The sequence below is a fragment of the Trachinotus anak genome, unplaced genomic scaffold (genome assembly GCF_046630095.1).
Source record: "Trachinotus anak isolate AG129_WGS33_773 ecotype Australia unplaced genomic scaffold, CSIRO_AGI_Tana_v1 ptg000042l, whole genome shotgun sequence".
Classification (NCBI taxonomy): Eukaryota; Metazoa; Chordata; class Actinopteri; order Carangiformes; family Carangidae; genus Trachinotus; species Trachinotus anak.
The window spans coordinates 1,686,908-1,701,816 of NW_027273893.1; the positions used below are offsets into that span (position 1 = coordinate 1,686,908).

At 43.9% G+C, this 14,909-nt stretch overlaps 1 protein-coding gene across 2 annotated transcripts; it reads left to right on the plus strand.

Annotated features, from left to right (window-relative positions):
- Positions 1 to 4,445: 4,445 nt before the first annotated feature.
- Positions 4,446 to 10,419, plus strand: LOC139615098 (uncharacterized). Of its 2 annotated transcripts, XM_071472925.1 has the most exons (7): positions 4,446 to 4,896; positions 5,194 to 5,273; positions 6,364 to 6,405; positions 6,516 to 6,899; positions 7,791 to 7,904; positions 8,743 to 8,833; positions 9,285 to 10,419. In XM_071472925.1, the coding sequence occupies exons 3-7, from the start codon at positions 6,366 to 6,368 to the stop codon at positions 9,616 to 9,618; spliced, it is 963 nt and encodes a 320-aa protein (XP_071329026.1). In that variant the 5' UTR covers positions 4,446 to 4,896; positions 5,194 to 5,273; positions 6,364 to 6,365; the 3' UTR covers positions 9,619 to 10,419. The 2 variants fall into 2 exon arrangements, with proteins under 2 accessions (XP_071329026.1, XP_071329027.1); XM_071472926.1 differs by lacking the exon at positions 5,194 to 5,273 and having other exon boundaries at positions 4,448 to 4,896.
- Positions 10,420 to 14,909: the final 4,490 nt, after the last annotated feature.

A 14,909-nucleotide genomic window follows, 5' to 3' on the forward strand; every position in this document is an offset into this window, starting at 1 on the left:
AGGTATTTCACTTTCTTTTTATTCTTTAGTTCACCTAGTTTATTTCAGTAAAGCTAATCTAAGTTAAGTTAGACCAGTCTCTTTTCTCCTAGGTTGCATCTATTTTAGAATTCCTATTTTTCTTCCTGAGTTAACTCTTTTTACCTTCAATTACACAATCAAATCAAAGTGGACCACAATAATTTCAAATCACATTCAAAAATATGAACTCAATAGGAAAAGAAAAGTATGACACTTTCAATTCAAATTCAAGTCCAAATGTGAGTTCAAGTGTTCAGTTCAATGAAAAGTTTCAGTTCGATTCAGTCCAAAAATAATAATTCAATCTGTTCTCAGTTCAGTTCAGTTCAGTTCAGTTTAATTCTCGATACTTCTACCACTCTGACAGCGAGTCACCATACGCAGAAGATTTCCTCACTGACGCAATGAAGAAGATGAGTTGAAGGTCTGGGTCTGGCTCGCCTGTGCATGTGCACGCTCGCACACGGCAGACCAATTCCGGCTCCGACCGAGCTTCAAACCAAGCAAAAAACCTGACCCGTGTAACAGGTCATAAACACAATAAATCTCTTTTTAAATCCTCAAATTACACAAATAAATGTTTCACAGTCTTCATAAACCCAAAATATTAACTGGTAAACAGTTTATGACGGAGCATTTCCTTGTAAACAGCTAAGTTTTTAGCGTTAGCTCTCCGCCAAAAAAAAAAAAAGTACAACACGGTAAAAATGCAAGAAAATAAATACAAAACTCACCAAAACCGGTGTGGCTTAGTTCTCATAAAATCCCCGTCAGTTCCCGACCAGGTAAGTTATGTTTTTTCCAACTGCAAAATCAACTTTTTTCACTCTTTTTCTGCTTATTAATCGCCGCTCGTTTTCTCCGATTTCTCCTCTGCTCTATCTCTCAGGTCTCTGCTGCAGCGTCACACAGGCGCTGCGTCTAGCATCACTAGTCCCTTAAAGGGGCAGCGACATTAATTTTCTGTCAGCTTACTTTTAATCTTATTTATGTCATATTTGAGCATGGGTTACATATGTCCAACAAAAGCTATTTTATATTTCACCAGAAGATGGCAGCAGACCTGTGGCCGCACCCTAACCACGCGAACCTTGACCCTTGACTCTTTCCAGCCCATTTCTAAAATGGCGACTGCAACTAAAAAAAGAAAAGTTGACACCGAGGGCCGCCGCTTCCAGGAGAAGTGGAAATTGGAATATTTTTTCACTGAAATACGCAACAACTGCGTCTGCCTAATTTGCCAAGAGGCTGTGGCTGTTTTCAAGGAATTCAATATTAAGAGGCACTACCAGACAAAGTATGCTAACTACGACAAGCTAACTGGGAATGAACGCAGTGACAAATTGAAGCAACTGGAAGCTGTTTTAACGGCACAGCAGCGCTTTTTCACAAGATCCCGTGAGTCGAATGAAAATGCCACAAAGGCAGGCTACGAGGTGGCAACGCTGATTGCCAAGCACTGCAAACCTTTTACTGAGGGTGAATTTATAAAAGACTGTGTGATGAAAATGGTGGAGAACATTTGTCCCGAAAAGAAGCAAGAGTTTGCCAATGTTTGCCTGGCTCGTAACACTGTCGTAAGGAGAATTGAAGACGTTTCATCTGATATTAAGAGACAGTTTGAGGCAAAGGGAGCTGAGTTTGACTTTTTTTTGTTAGCCTGCGATGAAAGCACTGACGCATCTGACACCACTCAGTTACTGATTTTTTTGAGAGGAGTGGACAACGAAATGAACGTGAGCGAAGAGCTACTTGACCTTCAGAGCCATAAGGGCCAAACAAGAGGAACAGATTTATTTGTTTCTGTTTGTTCCGCCGTTGATGACATGAAACTACCGTGGAATTAAGTCACTGGGATTATTACGGATGGTGCACCTGCCATGGCTGGCACGCGAAGTGGATTATCAACCCTCGTCTGTGACAAAGGCTGCAAAAAAGGAGGTAACGCTATAAAACTCCATTGTATTATTCACCAACAAGTTCTCTATGCCAAACATCTGAAATATGATCATGTTATGAAACCGGTAATAAAGGCTATTAATTATATTTGCTCCAAAGCCCTGTGCCACCGCCAGTTTCAACAGTTTCTACTTGATATCCAGGCTGAATACGGAGATGTTGTGTATCACAACGACGTAAGATGGCTCACTCGGGGGTCTGCACTGCAGCGCTTCTACTCTCTTAGGGAGGAAATCGGACAATTCTTGGCAGAAAAGGGACAACCGATGCCAGAACTATCTGATCCTGTTTGGCTGGCTGATTTGGGATTCTTAGTTGGCATAACACAGCATCTGAACGTGCTGAACACAAGCTTTCAGGGGAAAAATGCTGTGGTGAGCGAACTGTATTCACACATCAAAACCTTTGGGACCAAGCTGCAACTTTTCCAAAGGCATCTGTCACAAACTCAGCCCAATACGGCACACTTCCCCGTGCTGCAGGAAATAATGACCAGTTTTCCACAGAACAATATCAGTGCGCAAATGAGGAGGTATGCAGCAGTAATCTCATCCCTGGCTGAGGAGTTTCAACAGCGCTTTCGGGATTTTGCAGCTATTGAAAAAGAGATCACACTTTTTTCCTCTCCTTTTTCCATGGACCCCGATGACGCTCCAGACCACCTGCAGCTGGAGCTCATTGATCTGCAGTGTGACGCTGAGTGTCGGAGACACCAACAGCTCCCATGTCAATTTCTACTGCCAGCTGGATAAAGGCCGGTTTCAAGAGATTCAAACAGTTGCGAAGAAAATGCTGAGCTTGTTTGGCTCGACCTACTTGTGCGAGAAGACATTCTCGGTTATGAACTTTAACAAGAACCGCGTCAGGACAAGACTAAGCGACTCTCACCTGCGTGACATACTGCGCATCAAAACCACTGTCTTTGAGCCAGACCTGGCCTATTTAATGCAGCCAAGATCCCAGTATCACCCTTCACATTAGTGCAGACAAGTTGTTTGTTTAGTTATCTGAGGTCAATAAATTCTAAATTCACTCAGTGAATTGTTGTTTTTTTTTGTGATGATCAAAACCACAATTTTGAATATGCACTGAGTCTATGGCCCTCAATGTTTTGTACTTCTGAATAAGATAACTGTTAGTGTTGAATTTAGGAGTTTACAGTGATAATTTAACAGTGAGTAATATGCAATGTTTCCAAAAAAAACTGTATTAAATAGTTCATTTGCATTTAATTTTAATGGTTCAAAGGATGTCAGGCTAAATGGTCTGACATCCTGGTCATCACATATTCAACTCACCAAATCTGGCCCTCTTTGCAAAACGTTTGGACACCCCTGCTCTAACAGAACCGGGCTCAGAGTGGGAGGCCATCTGACTCGACCGGTTGGGTTTAAGAGGAGAGAGAGAGAGAGAGAGAGAGAGAGAGAGACCAGGAACAGCTGTACAGGTAGTGGTGTTATCAATAATAATTATAGATAACGGTGATGATGAGTAGTGGTAAATCTGGACCCCGCTGCTACAGAAACAGAGATACCAGCAGAATGAGGACTGAGAAAGGGAGAGAGAGGAGACCCACAAACTATGGGAGAGGAAAAAAACACAAAGTTAATGGCATAAAGTAGCCGAGAGAGAGAGAGAGAGAGAGAGAGAGATTCCCAATGCATCATGGGAATCCCCCAGCAGTCTAGCTCTATAGCAGCATAACTAAGGGATGGTTCAGGACATACCTGAGCCAGCCCTAACTATAAGCTTTGTCAAAGAGGACAGTTTTAAGCCTGATCTAAAAGATGGTGTCTGGGAGCTGGTTCCACAGGAGAGGAGGTTAATAGCTGAAGGTTCTGCCCCAAATTCTGCTCTTAGAAACTCTAGGAACCACAAGTAGACCTGCGTTTAGGGAGCGAAGTGTCCTTTTGGGAACTATAAGCTCTTTAAGGTACAATGGTGCCTGACTTTTAATGGCTTTGTAGGTGAGGAGGAGCATTTTAAATTCTATTCTGGATTTTACAGGGAGCCAATCCAGAGAGAGATGTGATCTCATTTCCTGTCACTACTCACACTGCAGCTGCATCAGTTCCCACTGTTGTGTTTCATTTAACTAACCAGAGAGATTTGTCAGTGAATTCATTTCACAATTAAAACCTTTCTGTTCAAATCATTTAATCTGTGACGATTTTTTTTTTTTTATTCAACAAAAAGACAACAGGTGATTGTTATTGTCCTGCAGCAGTCTGTGATATCACAGTCACATGTTCACATCTGGTTCAGATTCACTCTGCTGAACAGATCATTTATCCACACATCAGAGTTCATCCATGACCTGAACATGGTTTTCTTCTCATCTGTAAATCTGAAGCCTTTTTTATTGGGCTGTTTTACACTAGGGTCACCTCATATCAGCTGGGATTGGCTCCACCCCCTCAGTACAGCTCAGTTTATATGAGGAGCAGCAGAGCTTCATCTGTGCAGCAACTGAAGACATCCAGCAGAGTCCTCCTCCTCATCCTCATCCTCCTCTTCCTCATTCCTTCATGACAAAGAGGTCCTTCACCTCTCCACGGCTCAGCTATAAAAATCAAATCCTTTAACGACTCAATTTTACAGCTGTGTGTGTGTGTGTGTGTGTGTGTGTGTGTGCGCGTGTGTTTGCAGGCAGTGACCGATGAGTCACACATGGCACTCTGTCTAAACAGTAACGAGCCTCGGGTCAAAGACCTGAACTCTAACTGAACAGAGTAAGATCTCTGCACAGTGGGTGTGTGTACATGACAACAGTTTGTCACAGTGTTCAGAGTACTGGTGCAGAGTGGATCATCTGAAGCTCCGCCCCATGCACTTTGAAAAGATTTTTATTTGTGTGCACTGATCAGTCACAGGTTCCCTCCTTCGGGTCTTAGCCACAGACTGAACATCACAGAGGTGAGTACCTGACAGGTGTGACGCCCTGACTTTAGTCTGACATGAAGATCCACTGGTCGTCAAGGTTGTAAACAGTATTTTATTTTGAGTTGTTTGATGCTGCAGATTCATGTGGAAGGTAAAGTTGTATCAGTTTGTTGACCTCTTCACCTGTGTGTGGTCCTGGATGAGCAGCAGATATCAGACGTCAGATTCCAGTTCAGTCTCTGTTAGCACAACCTGTGCTAACACCAGTTCAGCATTTTGTTTGACACACTGAATAAAAACTCTTACTAGTCACTCTTCTTCACCAACTAGTGCCAACAGAGGCTGCACCAGTGCCACCAAAATCTACGACACACAGATCAACTGGAGACACGTGGAGACAGCCAGCAGGGGTGAGAGAGAGAGGGAGGGAGACAGAGAGAGAGAGGAGGCTTTAACTGTCTGACATTAAGTTAATAATGTAATTTGGAGTTAGATGATATTTGCTCTAAACACATGTGCACCACCCAGGGACACATCCTGGTGGGCCACCACATCTGTGGACCATGAGGTTTTTACCAGCCCTGTTGTATCAGTCTGTCTGTGCATGAGAGCGTGTGAGTGTCAGCCTGAACTGGGTTCACTTCACCCACACAGGTGTAGTGAAGAAATAGAATATTCTCAGTCTCTATGAACTGATTCACATCAGTTAATTAGTAAAGATGAAAAACAGAAAACATCCTTTCATTCATCCGTCACTCTACTAATGTTTCTTTATCTGTGATGACTCACACAGAAACATGACTGTTAAACTGGGACAGATCTAGAATAGCCTAGCCTGTTAGCTTAGCTACGGTTTCAGAGCCTAGCCTGTTAGCTTAACTTGACCTCTGCTGCACTGCAGCTTCTCCTCTGAATTGATGTTTCCAATGTGTCTTCATTTGTTCGACACAAGTAAGTAAATGATTAATTCATACACAAACTACTTGTGTTGATTCACCTGCTGCTGACTACAACCTACTACATTACTCTTGACTCTCAACAAAGCCTAAATAGTTTTTATATAATTTCCCTCCAAGAGAATTGCCGTGACTGTGGTAATGTTGTGTAAGGGTTAGTTAGTGACTACCTGCAGATTCATAGCCCCCGGATGTAGACCTGAATGCTTTGCAGTGAGATGCGAAATGAGGTCCTGTTGTGTGTTTAGTCTTTATTCAACTGAAGAACTTTTGAATTACTTGTTGTTACTGTATCACCTGGTGAAGCAGTGAGATATAGATGTATGCCGTCTGCATAGCAGCTGACTGAGACTAGTGGCAGCATGTACAGACTGAAAAGAATGAGACTCAGGAACGAACTTTGAGGAAAACCATGGTACACTGTCACCACAAACTGGATATCTTTCAGACAAAATGATGTTGCGAGCAGCTGGTTCCTCAGGTCTTCTGTTTTTAATGAACAGGTTGAAATGTCTTATTTCTAACAACGTCCTGTCCTCTGTAGATATGTATCACATCTGGATCATGCTGTTTCTCCTCCTGTCAGGTACAGAGATGCTTTGTTCAGACACATTTTATACACACCACAGACACACACACACACACAGATACACATACACCTTTCATCTAAACCTGTCACCGTCCCAAAACCTGCAGGGGGAAGGGCATTCATGATCCACAACACCCACCACAGCATGTGTGTGGAGGACTCGGCAGCGACAGGTGAAGTCCTGCTGAAGAAGTGCAACCTGGACTCAGTATATCAACAGTGGGTCTGGATCACTCAGGGCAAGCTGATGTGTGTCGCAACATCCAGATGTTTGTCAGCCCAGCAGACAGAGCCGGTCCAGACCTTGTCCTGCCAGGGGCTCGAGGGTGGTGGTGCAAGGTTACTGTGGGACTGTGACAGGGACAGACTGATCAACAGGAACACATCGATGCTGCTGTCAGCAGACGGCCAACATCTGATTGTGACTTACAACAGCAAACAGTCGAAGTGGAGATCTCTGGATGAGGGGGACATCTGCCAAGAAAGACTCAGTAAGTCAGGGAGGACTACAGAAACAGCATTATAATCTATTCTAACAGATCACTGTTTGTTTGTTGACCATATTTCATATTATCAATCTGCAAAGACACTTGCAACAAAACTTATGAAATTAATGTGCAGTAAAAGTACAAGTAAATAACATGCAGTATACGTAGTAAGTCTGCATCACTGCATAAATGAGCAGAGAGACAGCTGAGTGATGGGAGTCAGTCCTCAGACCACATCCGTGTGTCTCAACCTGGACCTGAATGTTACAGAGTCGGTGTCCTCTCTGTCAGAGAGTTTAACCAAATCTATGTTAACTGAGACTAAAAAGCTGTGGCGAAAAGTATAAACCCCTGATTTCATTGTCCTGTTCTCATGTTGATTAAGACGATGATGCTTCAGGGAACATTAATGGGGAAAAAAGCATCTTAGAGGGAAGTTTGAAGTTTGATCTGACAAATTTAAAGCTTTAAAGATATTGGTGGTAGTAGCAAATATTCAAACGAGAACTTTGAAGGCCGAAGTGGAGAAGGGTTCCATGGGAACAGCAGTTGAACACGTTTCCTCAGGAGCTGGAGGAGACAAAACACAGAGCTAACAGAGAGGGAGTATGGACTGAGAGTCATCAGGTGACACAGTTACTGTGACATACTGTAACATGTTGTCCACAACAACTTCATAAGATGTGGAGGTGGTGTGTTTAATGGTGTTATGCTGCCACCATGTAGGGGAGAAATGAATTAACAGATGATACAATCTCAGTGTTTGACTGAGAACGGAGATTAGTGGTAGTTAAAGTGACTCACTGACTCACAACATTTTTAATCTCATACATATTACATACGACTGAGTCAGCTGAACAACAACTCTCTCTCTCTCTCTCTCTCTCTCTCCAGGACTCAGGAGGGCATCTGGTTCTGAGGATGACACAGAGCAGCAGACAGGAGAGGAGTCAGCCATGACGGAGGAAGAGAAAGAGTTTCTGCGTTGGTACTATCGCACAGAGGATCGTAAGTATCTCATCACTTCAGCTAAAGGTAGAATGATGCTTGTTATCTACCTGTCAGACACTCAGACTTCTGAGAGGTCTCCTCAGGCCTGTTTCTGTGTGGCTGAGACAGTCTGAGCAGGATCTGCTCATTTGGAAGTCTTTATTGAGAGGACAATGGAGAGTAACAGGGAATAGGGCAGGGAGCTGGGGAATGACATGTAGCTAAGACTTCGTCCGGACAGAGGTTGAAGCGAGGACTCGCCAGCTTGGAGCATTTGTGCCCATGTAGTATTTGCCCTAATCACTTTTATCATTTAACTGCTGTCAGAACAACAGTCCTCTCACTCATCCAGCTCACGGGCAGGTAACTGGATCAGCTGATCACAAAAATGTCAGTACAGTTTTTTCCAGTATTTCAAAATAATAGCTCACCATTTGTCCAGGAATTAACACATAAATGCTTCAGCTCTGTCAGATGGAAGAGAAAGACCAGGATGATGTTAATTAAATGACATCTTAAAAACCTATTAAGAACTTCTACCAGACTGGGTCTGTCCCAGTCTTGGTCAGGTGGACTGGGTCTGTCCCAGTCTGGGTCAGATGGACAGGTCTTTCCCAGTGTGGATCAGGTGGGATGGGTCTGTCGTAGTCTGGGTCAGGTGGACAGGTCTGTCCCAGTCTGGGTCAGGTGGACAGGGTTAGGGGGTTTTAAGTGTTTGCGTTAAACACACAGAGCTCCAGGCCTGTTTCCTTTCATTCAGTCTTTGCTGTGTGTTAATTTCTGTCTATTGTGAAACATTATGTATTATACAGTATAGCTGTGTGTTGAGCAGAGTGTTGTATTCTTCCTGTTGCAGCGACCACATGGAAGTTTGTGCTGCTGGGACTGGCCTTCGTCTGCCTTCTGGTTGGTTTCCTGCTGCTCGGAATGGGAGCAATGGCGAACAAGTACGACCTCAACTTATTCAACGACACAGTATTTGATACAGTGAGGCTGTTGACTGACTAACAGTGAGGCTGTTGATTGACGCAGTGAAACTGTTGACTGACAGTGAAGCTGTTGACTCACACATTGAGGCTGTTGATTGACACAGTGAAGCTGTTGATTGACTGACACAGTGAGGCTGTTGACTGACTGACACACTGAGGCTGTTGACTGACACAATGAAGTTGTTGATTGACTGACACAGTGAAGCTGTTGACTGACACAGTGAGACTGTTGACTGACCGACACAGTGAGGCTGTTGATTGACACAGTGAGGCTGTTGATTGATTGACACAGTGAGGCTGTTGATTGACTGACACAGTGAGGCTGTTGACTGACTCACACAGTGAGGCTGTTGACTCACACAGTGAGGCAGGGCTACTGACTGCCAGTTTTCTGTCTGTTTTCTCACAGGAGCAGGAAGAAGATAGCTCAGTACAAGGCAGCAGCGTCTCGGTTTAAGAAGAGTGGAGATGAGGAGCTGCAGATCATCTCACCACTCAGAGACGACTGCAGCAGCAAACCACCACCTTCATCATCATCACCATCATCTCCTCACAGGCTGCTGCAGCGGAACGGAGAGGTGAACGATCTCAGAGCTGGAGACATCGTGGTCACATGGAAAGATGGCAACACCTCGTGCCTGTACTCAGATCATGCACCACAGGTGGAGCAACAGATGGAGGAACAGGTGGTGATGTCAGCTGCTGAGCTGTCACCTCATGACAAAGTCAATATGGTGGAGTGAAGAGTTCAGATTACAGTGAATAATCTCAGTATGATGCTCCTCCTGAGGAGTTCATCTGTAAAACATCTTTATGACATCTGCAACATCTGTAAAACATCTGTATAACATGGTTTCTCCCTTCATTCAGTCTGAAAACTTCATGTCCACCTTCACTGCAGCTTGACCTCAGACAGAATGAATGAATTTGTGATATATGTGAACATTCACTCTCAAACACTCAGACCAGTCTTTGTATTTTGACAAATACGCTGATTTGCTTTCTTTGTTAGATGTTCACACTGATACCACTCTCATGCCTAAATGGTAAATATGAAGCTACAGCTAAGAGACAGTTAGCATAGCTTAGCATAAAGGCTGTAAACCTGGCTCTACCAATCAACAGCTGATGAGCACACTGTACTTTGTCTGTATTAAAACAGAAATGTTTCTACATCAACAGCAGCAACAGTTCACAAGGAGTTTGCTGTCACAGTGAGGTTAGGGTGCAGTACTATCAGTGTCTGACAGACACAGCTATTGGGTGGGTGATGAACACCACCCAACCCCAAACTGCCCCTGAAACCACAAACCCACAAGCTGTTCATAAGACAGCTTGGACAGAGGCCTCTGTTTCTAGTCTTTATGCTAAGCTAAGCTAACCACATCCACACAAACACAAAAGTGAATTAATGTATTCTGCTGAACTTCTTGTAACTGGATAAGAAGATAATAACCTGTGATGTGTGTGTGTGTGTGTGTGTGTGTGTGTGTGTGTGTGTGTGTGTGGTCAATCATCAACTAATAAAATCACCTCTGGATCAACTGTGATGTTTTCTTTAAGACATGGATTCTACGCGGTCAGGACTCTATGGGTCAGAGCTCTACAGGGATCAGGTCTCTACAGTGTAACATCCCTCCCACTGCCTTGAAGGTTGTCCTGGCCAACCTCAGCAGGCCATTGGTTGACATGGGAAGGTCAACAGCTGATGCAGCTCACCTGAGGCCTTCTGGACTATAAAAGCTGGCCAGATAAGCCATTGCTTATCTGCCCTCTCACTTCCAACTGCTGACATCCTTGGTTTTGACATTATGGTTTGCTTTTGCACATACAACACCTTCACAGCATATATGCCACTCATTCATGCACTGCTTTCATGGGTACACATACTAATTTCCCCATCCCATTGCTTGTTTGTGTTGTTTTTTAGTAATAATAAATAGTTTGCTTTTAGTTTAACTTTGCTTGGACTACCCTTCTTGTCACATTCATTGAGCCAGTTTGTGACAACAGGACTCTGCAGGGGTCAGGATTCCACAGGGATCAGGTCTCAACAGGGGTCAAGTCTCTACAGTCAGGACCAGAGGCACTACTAGGGGTGGCTTCTGGGGGCTGCAGCCCCGAATGTTTTCTCAAAAACCATTTATCTATTAAAAATAAATAAATAAAATGAATAAAAATTACACTCTGTTTAACACTTCATCAAAGACAAAAAAATATAGGCTACAATACATACAGGGCACACGCAGTTATCTGCTTTTAAAAATAATGTCCAATTTTGTGTCATTCTCTCTGACTGGATGGTGTCTCGTCTGTGGACTGCAGAGCCATTTCTGTGCATCGTTATGTAGTACCACTCCTAACAGTGAGGAAAAAAAGAAAACGGAAATACTGAACCGTAGTTCAAGTACTTTACTAGTCAACGGAGAGCGCAATAAAAATAAAGCTAAGGAAAAACTCAAAAACCAAGGTCCCCACAAACCTATCAGAAAAAGCTATGAATATAATAAATTAACAATAGGCACCACAACTGAAAATTACAACAATCAGGCAGTAATCAAACACCCTCCCTCCACCGAGGGAGTCCGACAACAGGGCTGTCTGGTGAGATAGGGTTTAAGCATGTTAATGTGGCAAATACAGGTTTTTCTCCTGCACTCAGGTGTATGAATGACAATCTGTGTCAGAAACCCTTCCCTGTATCCTTCTCCTCTGCTCTTCTCCCTGTACACCAACACCTGCACCTCCAGCCATCAGTCTGTCAAGCTCCTGAAGTTTGCAGACGACACCACTCTCATTGGACTCATCTCTGATGGCGATGAGTCTGCCTACAGGTGGGAGACTGAGCGTCTGGTGACCTGGTGCAGGCAGAACAACCTAGAGCTAAACGCTCTGAAGACAGTGGAAATGATAGTGGACTTCAGGAAGAGCCCAGCCCCACCCACCCCCATCACCCTGTGTGACTCCCCCGTGGCTACCGTGGAGCATTTTCGCTTCTTGGGAACCACCATCACACAGGATCTCAAATGGGAGCTAAACATCAGCTCCCTCATCAAAAAAGCTCAGCAGAGGATGTATTTCCTGAGGCAATTGAAGAAGTTCAACCTGCCAAGGACTATGATGGTGAACTTCTACACCTCCATCATCGAGTCCATCCTCACCTCCTCCATCACCATCTGGTACGCTGCTGCCACGGAGAGGGACAATAACAGACTGCAGCGTATCATCCACTCTGCTGAGAAGGTGATTGGCTGCAATCTTCCGTCCCTCCAGGACCTGTACGCCTCAAGGGCTCTGAGGCGTGCAGGGAAGATTGTAGCTGACTCCTCCCACCCTGGACACAAACTCTTTGAGACACTCCCCTCTGGCAGGAGGCTGCGGTCCTTCAGGACCAAAACCTCTCGCCACAAAAATAGCTTCTTCCCATCTGCTATTAGCCTCATCAACAAGGCTAGAGAGCCCCACTGTTGCTGATCAATTGCACCAATCACCAGAAAAAATTCCTTGTATGTGAAAACATACTTGGCAATAAAACTGATTCTGATTCTGATTCTGATTCTGATTCTGTACCACATAAGGACCAGAGAAATGGGCAGTGAGGGCAGGACCTGGCGCTGGCAACACCACCAATACCTGGTCACCAGGTTGAGACGGCGCTCAACCGTTTTCTTGTCGAATCGCTGTTTCATATTTGCTTAGAGGTTATACTGAAAAGTAAAAGAAGAAGTAGAAAGTTTGTTTTATTCAGTCCGTGAGCAACCTGGTGTGGTTAATAACAAGATGGACATAAGAAAGTTTTTCATAAAGAGTGACCTGCAGACAGGTGTTACATGTCTGTGAATCTGCTGCTGTAAAACCTGTGCAGTGAATTGGTGAGATGATTTGCCTTATATGAATAGCTGGTTAGCTAGCTAATGTTACCTGATTTGACTGAGGTGTGGGGTGTTTGTCACACAGATGAGTCAACAAGGATAGAGGAAGAACAGGCATCACAGCAAGGGACATCAGATTTAAGTGCAGTTGTTGATCTAGGGACTCCAGAAAGTGGCCCAAAACAGGTGCATCTTCCACAATACCCCCTCAGCCAGTTTGGAGCTCAGCAAAGAGCATTTAACTTAATTTTGATTAAAAAGAGAAAGCAGAAAGGAGTAAAGAACAGAAGATGAAAGGAGAGCAGAGGTGCCAGAAAAAGATAAATGAATAGGATATGCATTTAATCTTTTTTACATTTTAAGTTCATGACCTAACCCTTTTCAGTTTTATCTTTTCTGCTTTCAGTGGATATTAGGGTTGTCACGATACCACAATTTCAGTAGTCGATACCAATACCTGTGATTTTCCACGATTCTCGATACTAATTCGATACCCCGATTTAAAAAAAAAACAGAACCCATGTACTTTTAAATTCACTAATTTATTGAAAACTGCTTTAAACTGTCAAGTATTTAATACCACTATAAAAACAAGCAATACTGTGCTTTATGGTAATAAATAACGACAATATTCAACTATTTACATTGAAAAAAGAACAGCAGTGGCATGGAGCCATAAAACAAACAATATTCTTCTTCTTATAAATATGCAAATAAATAACTAAACTACAGTGGTGTGGGCCTGATCTCACATAACTAAAACCTCTAACACCAGGCGCTGTTTGCATGTCGGCTTGTTTGTGTCTAGAATTGCTCCGTATTCATCCGCCTCCAATGCAAAATATTTCCACTCGCGACTCTTCGTACCTGTTTTGTCACCGAGCCGACGTGTTGTGCTTCCACTCCATGAATGTATTATAATACATCCATGTTCCACTCCCACTTGCTGAAGCCATTGTTATCTCAGGTTTTCTTCTTCAGCGCCGCTGAGTGCTCACGCGCGGACACTGCCCCCGTCACTTCCGCCAAGAATCGACACGGCTCGCCGAGGGAAAGGTTGAATATTCGGTTCTGACGGTACCAGAAAAAGCAGGTATCGATGTATATTTTGCGTGTTGGTATCGAATTGGTACCGGAAGTATCGGTTCTTGTGACAACCCTAGTGGATATGAGTCTGGCTTTTGGATTATAGAAGGAATAGTGATCATTCTGAATGGTGAACTTCAACCAGCTGCTGGCTGAGTGAGTGAGTTTGTGAGTGAATTGTTAAGAGTAAATTTTCTACAGTCATTTCAGCTGAGGCAGTGTTACTAAGTGATGCCTTTTGATTTAATGCTTCATTGTCATTTATTTATTTCTATGTGCATTGTGTGCTCTGGGCTTAGCCTCAGATCTTGTCAACTTCTAGATCTGCCCCTGGTCAGGACTCTACAGGGGTCAGGTCTCTACAGGGGCCAAGATTCTTCAGGGGATCAGGACTCTATAGGGATCAGGACACTACAGGGGTCAGGACTCAACAGGGTTCAGGTCTCAACAGGGGTCAGGAGTCTACAGGAGATCAGGACTCTACAGGGGTCAGGTCTCTACAAGGATCAGAGGTCACAGCAGGTGTCTCTATCAGAGAGCAGCACCGTGCTGTCCACCTGATCACTAACCACAGAACATGTCATTGGACCGTTTTAATTTCACACAGTGAGAAAATGTGTTGTGTTTAATGAACCCCATGTTCAGGGGGCGGGGTGAGGGAGCCAGGTGTAAATAGCCAAGGAGCTGTCATGTGACCGTCCTCACCTGGGGACACAGACACACTCTGATCAGACGAATCATGTAATTTCTTGTCTCCGTCCAGGGAGCTTGTGCTTCTGACAGACCATGAAGCTGTCAGCCAGTGATGTGAGGGCGAAGGACAAAGATCTGGTTGTTGCTGTCTGGTCAAGTCCAGCATTCAGCTTCAGGAACCTCTGTGACAGGTTCAGGTCAAAACTTTATTGACTGATTATGAGTGATATTAGTTTTATTAGAGTTTTGATCAATCATAGACAGTATCAGGCATTTATCAATCACAGATCACATCACTGGACTGTTCATCTATGTTAATATCAGGTTGTGGTTGTGTTACCTTTGTTTTGTGTGTTGTCTGGACCAAGACCCTTCTGTGAGAG

Coding starts and splice junctions, on each gene's coding strand:
- LOC139615098 (XM_071472925.1), top strand. CDS start 6,366: ATGTATCACATCTGGATCATGCTGTTTCTCCTCCTGTCAG. Junction 6,406..6,515: donor GCTGTTTCTCCTCCTGTCAG/GTACAGAGATGC, acceptor CAAAACCTGCAG/GGGGAAGGGCATTCATGATC. Junction 6,900..7,790: donor CATCTGCCAAGAAAGACTCA/GTAAGTCAGGGA, acceptor CTCTCTCTCCAG/GACTCAGGAGGGCATCTGGT.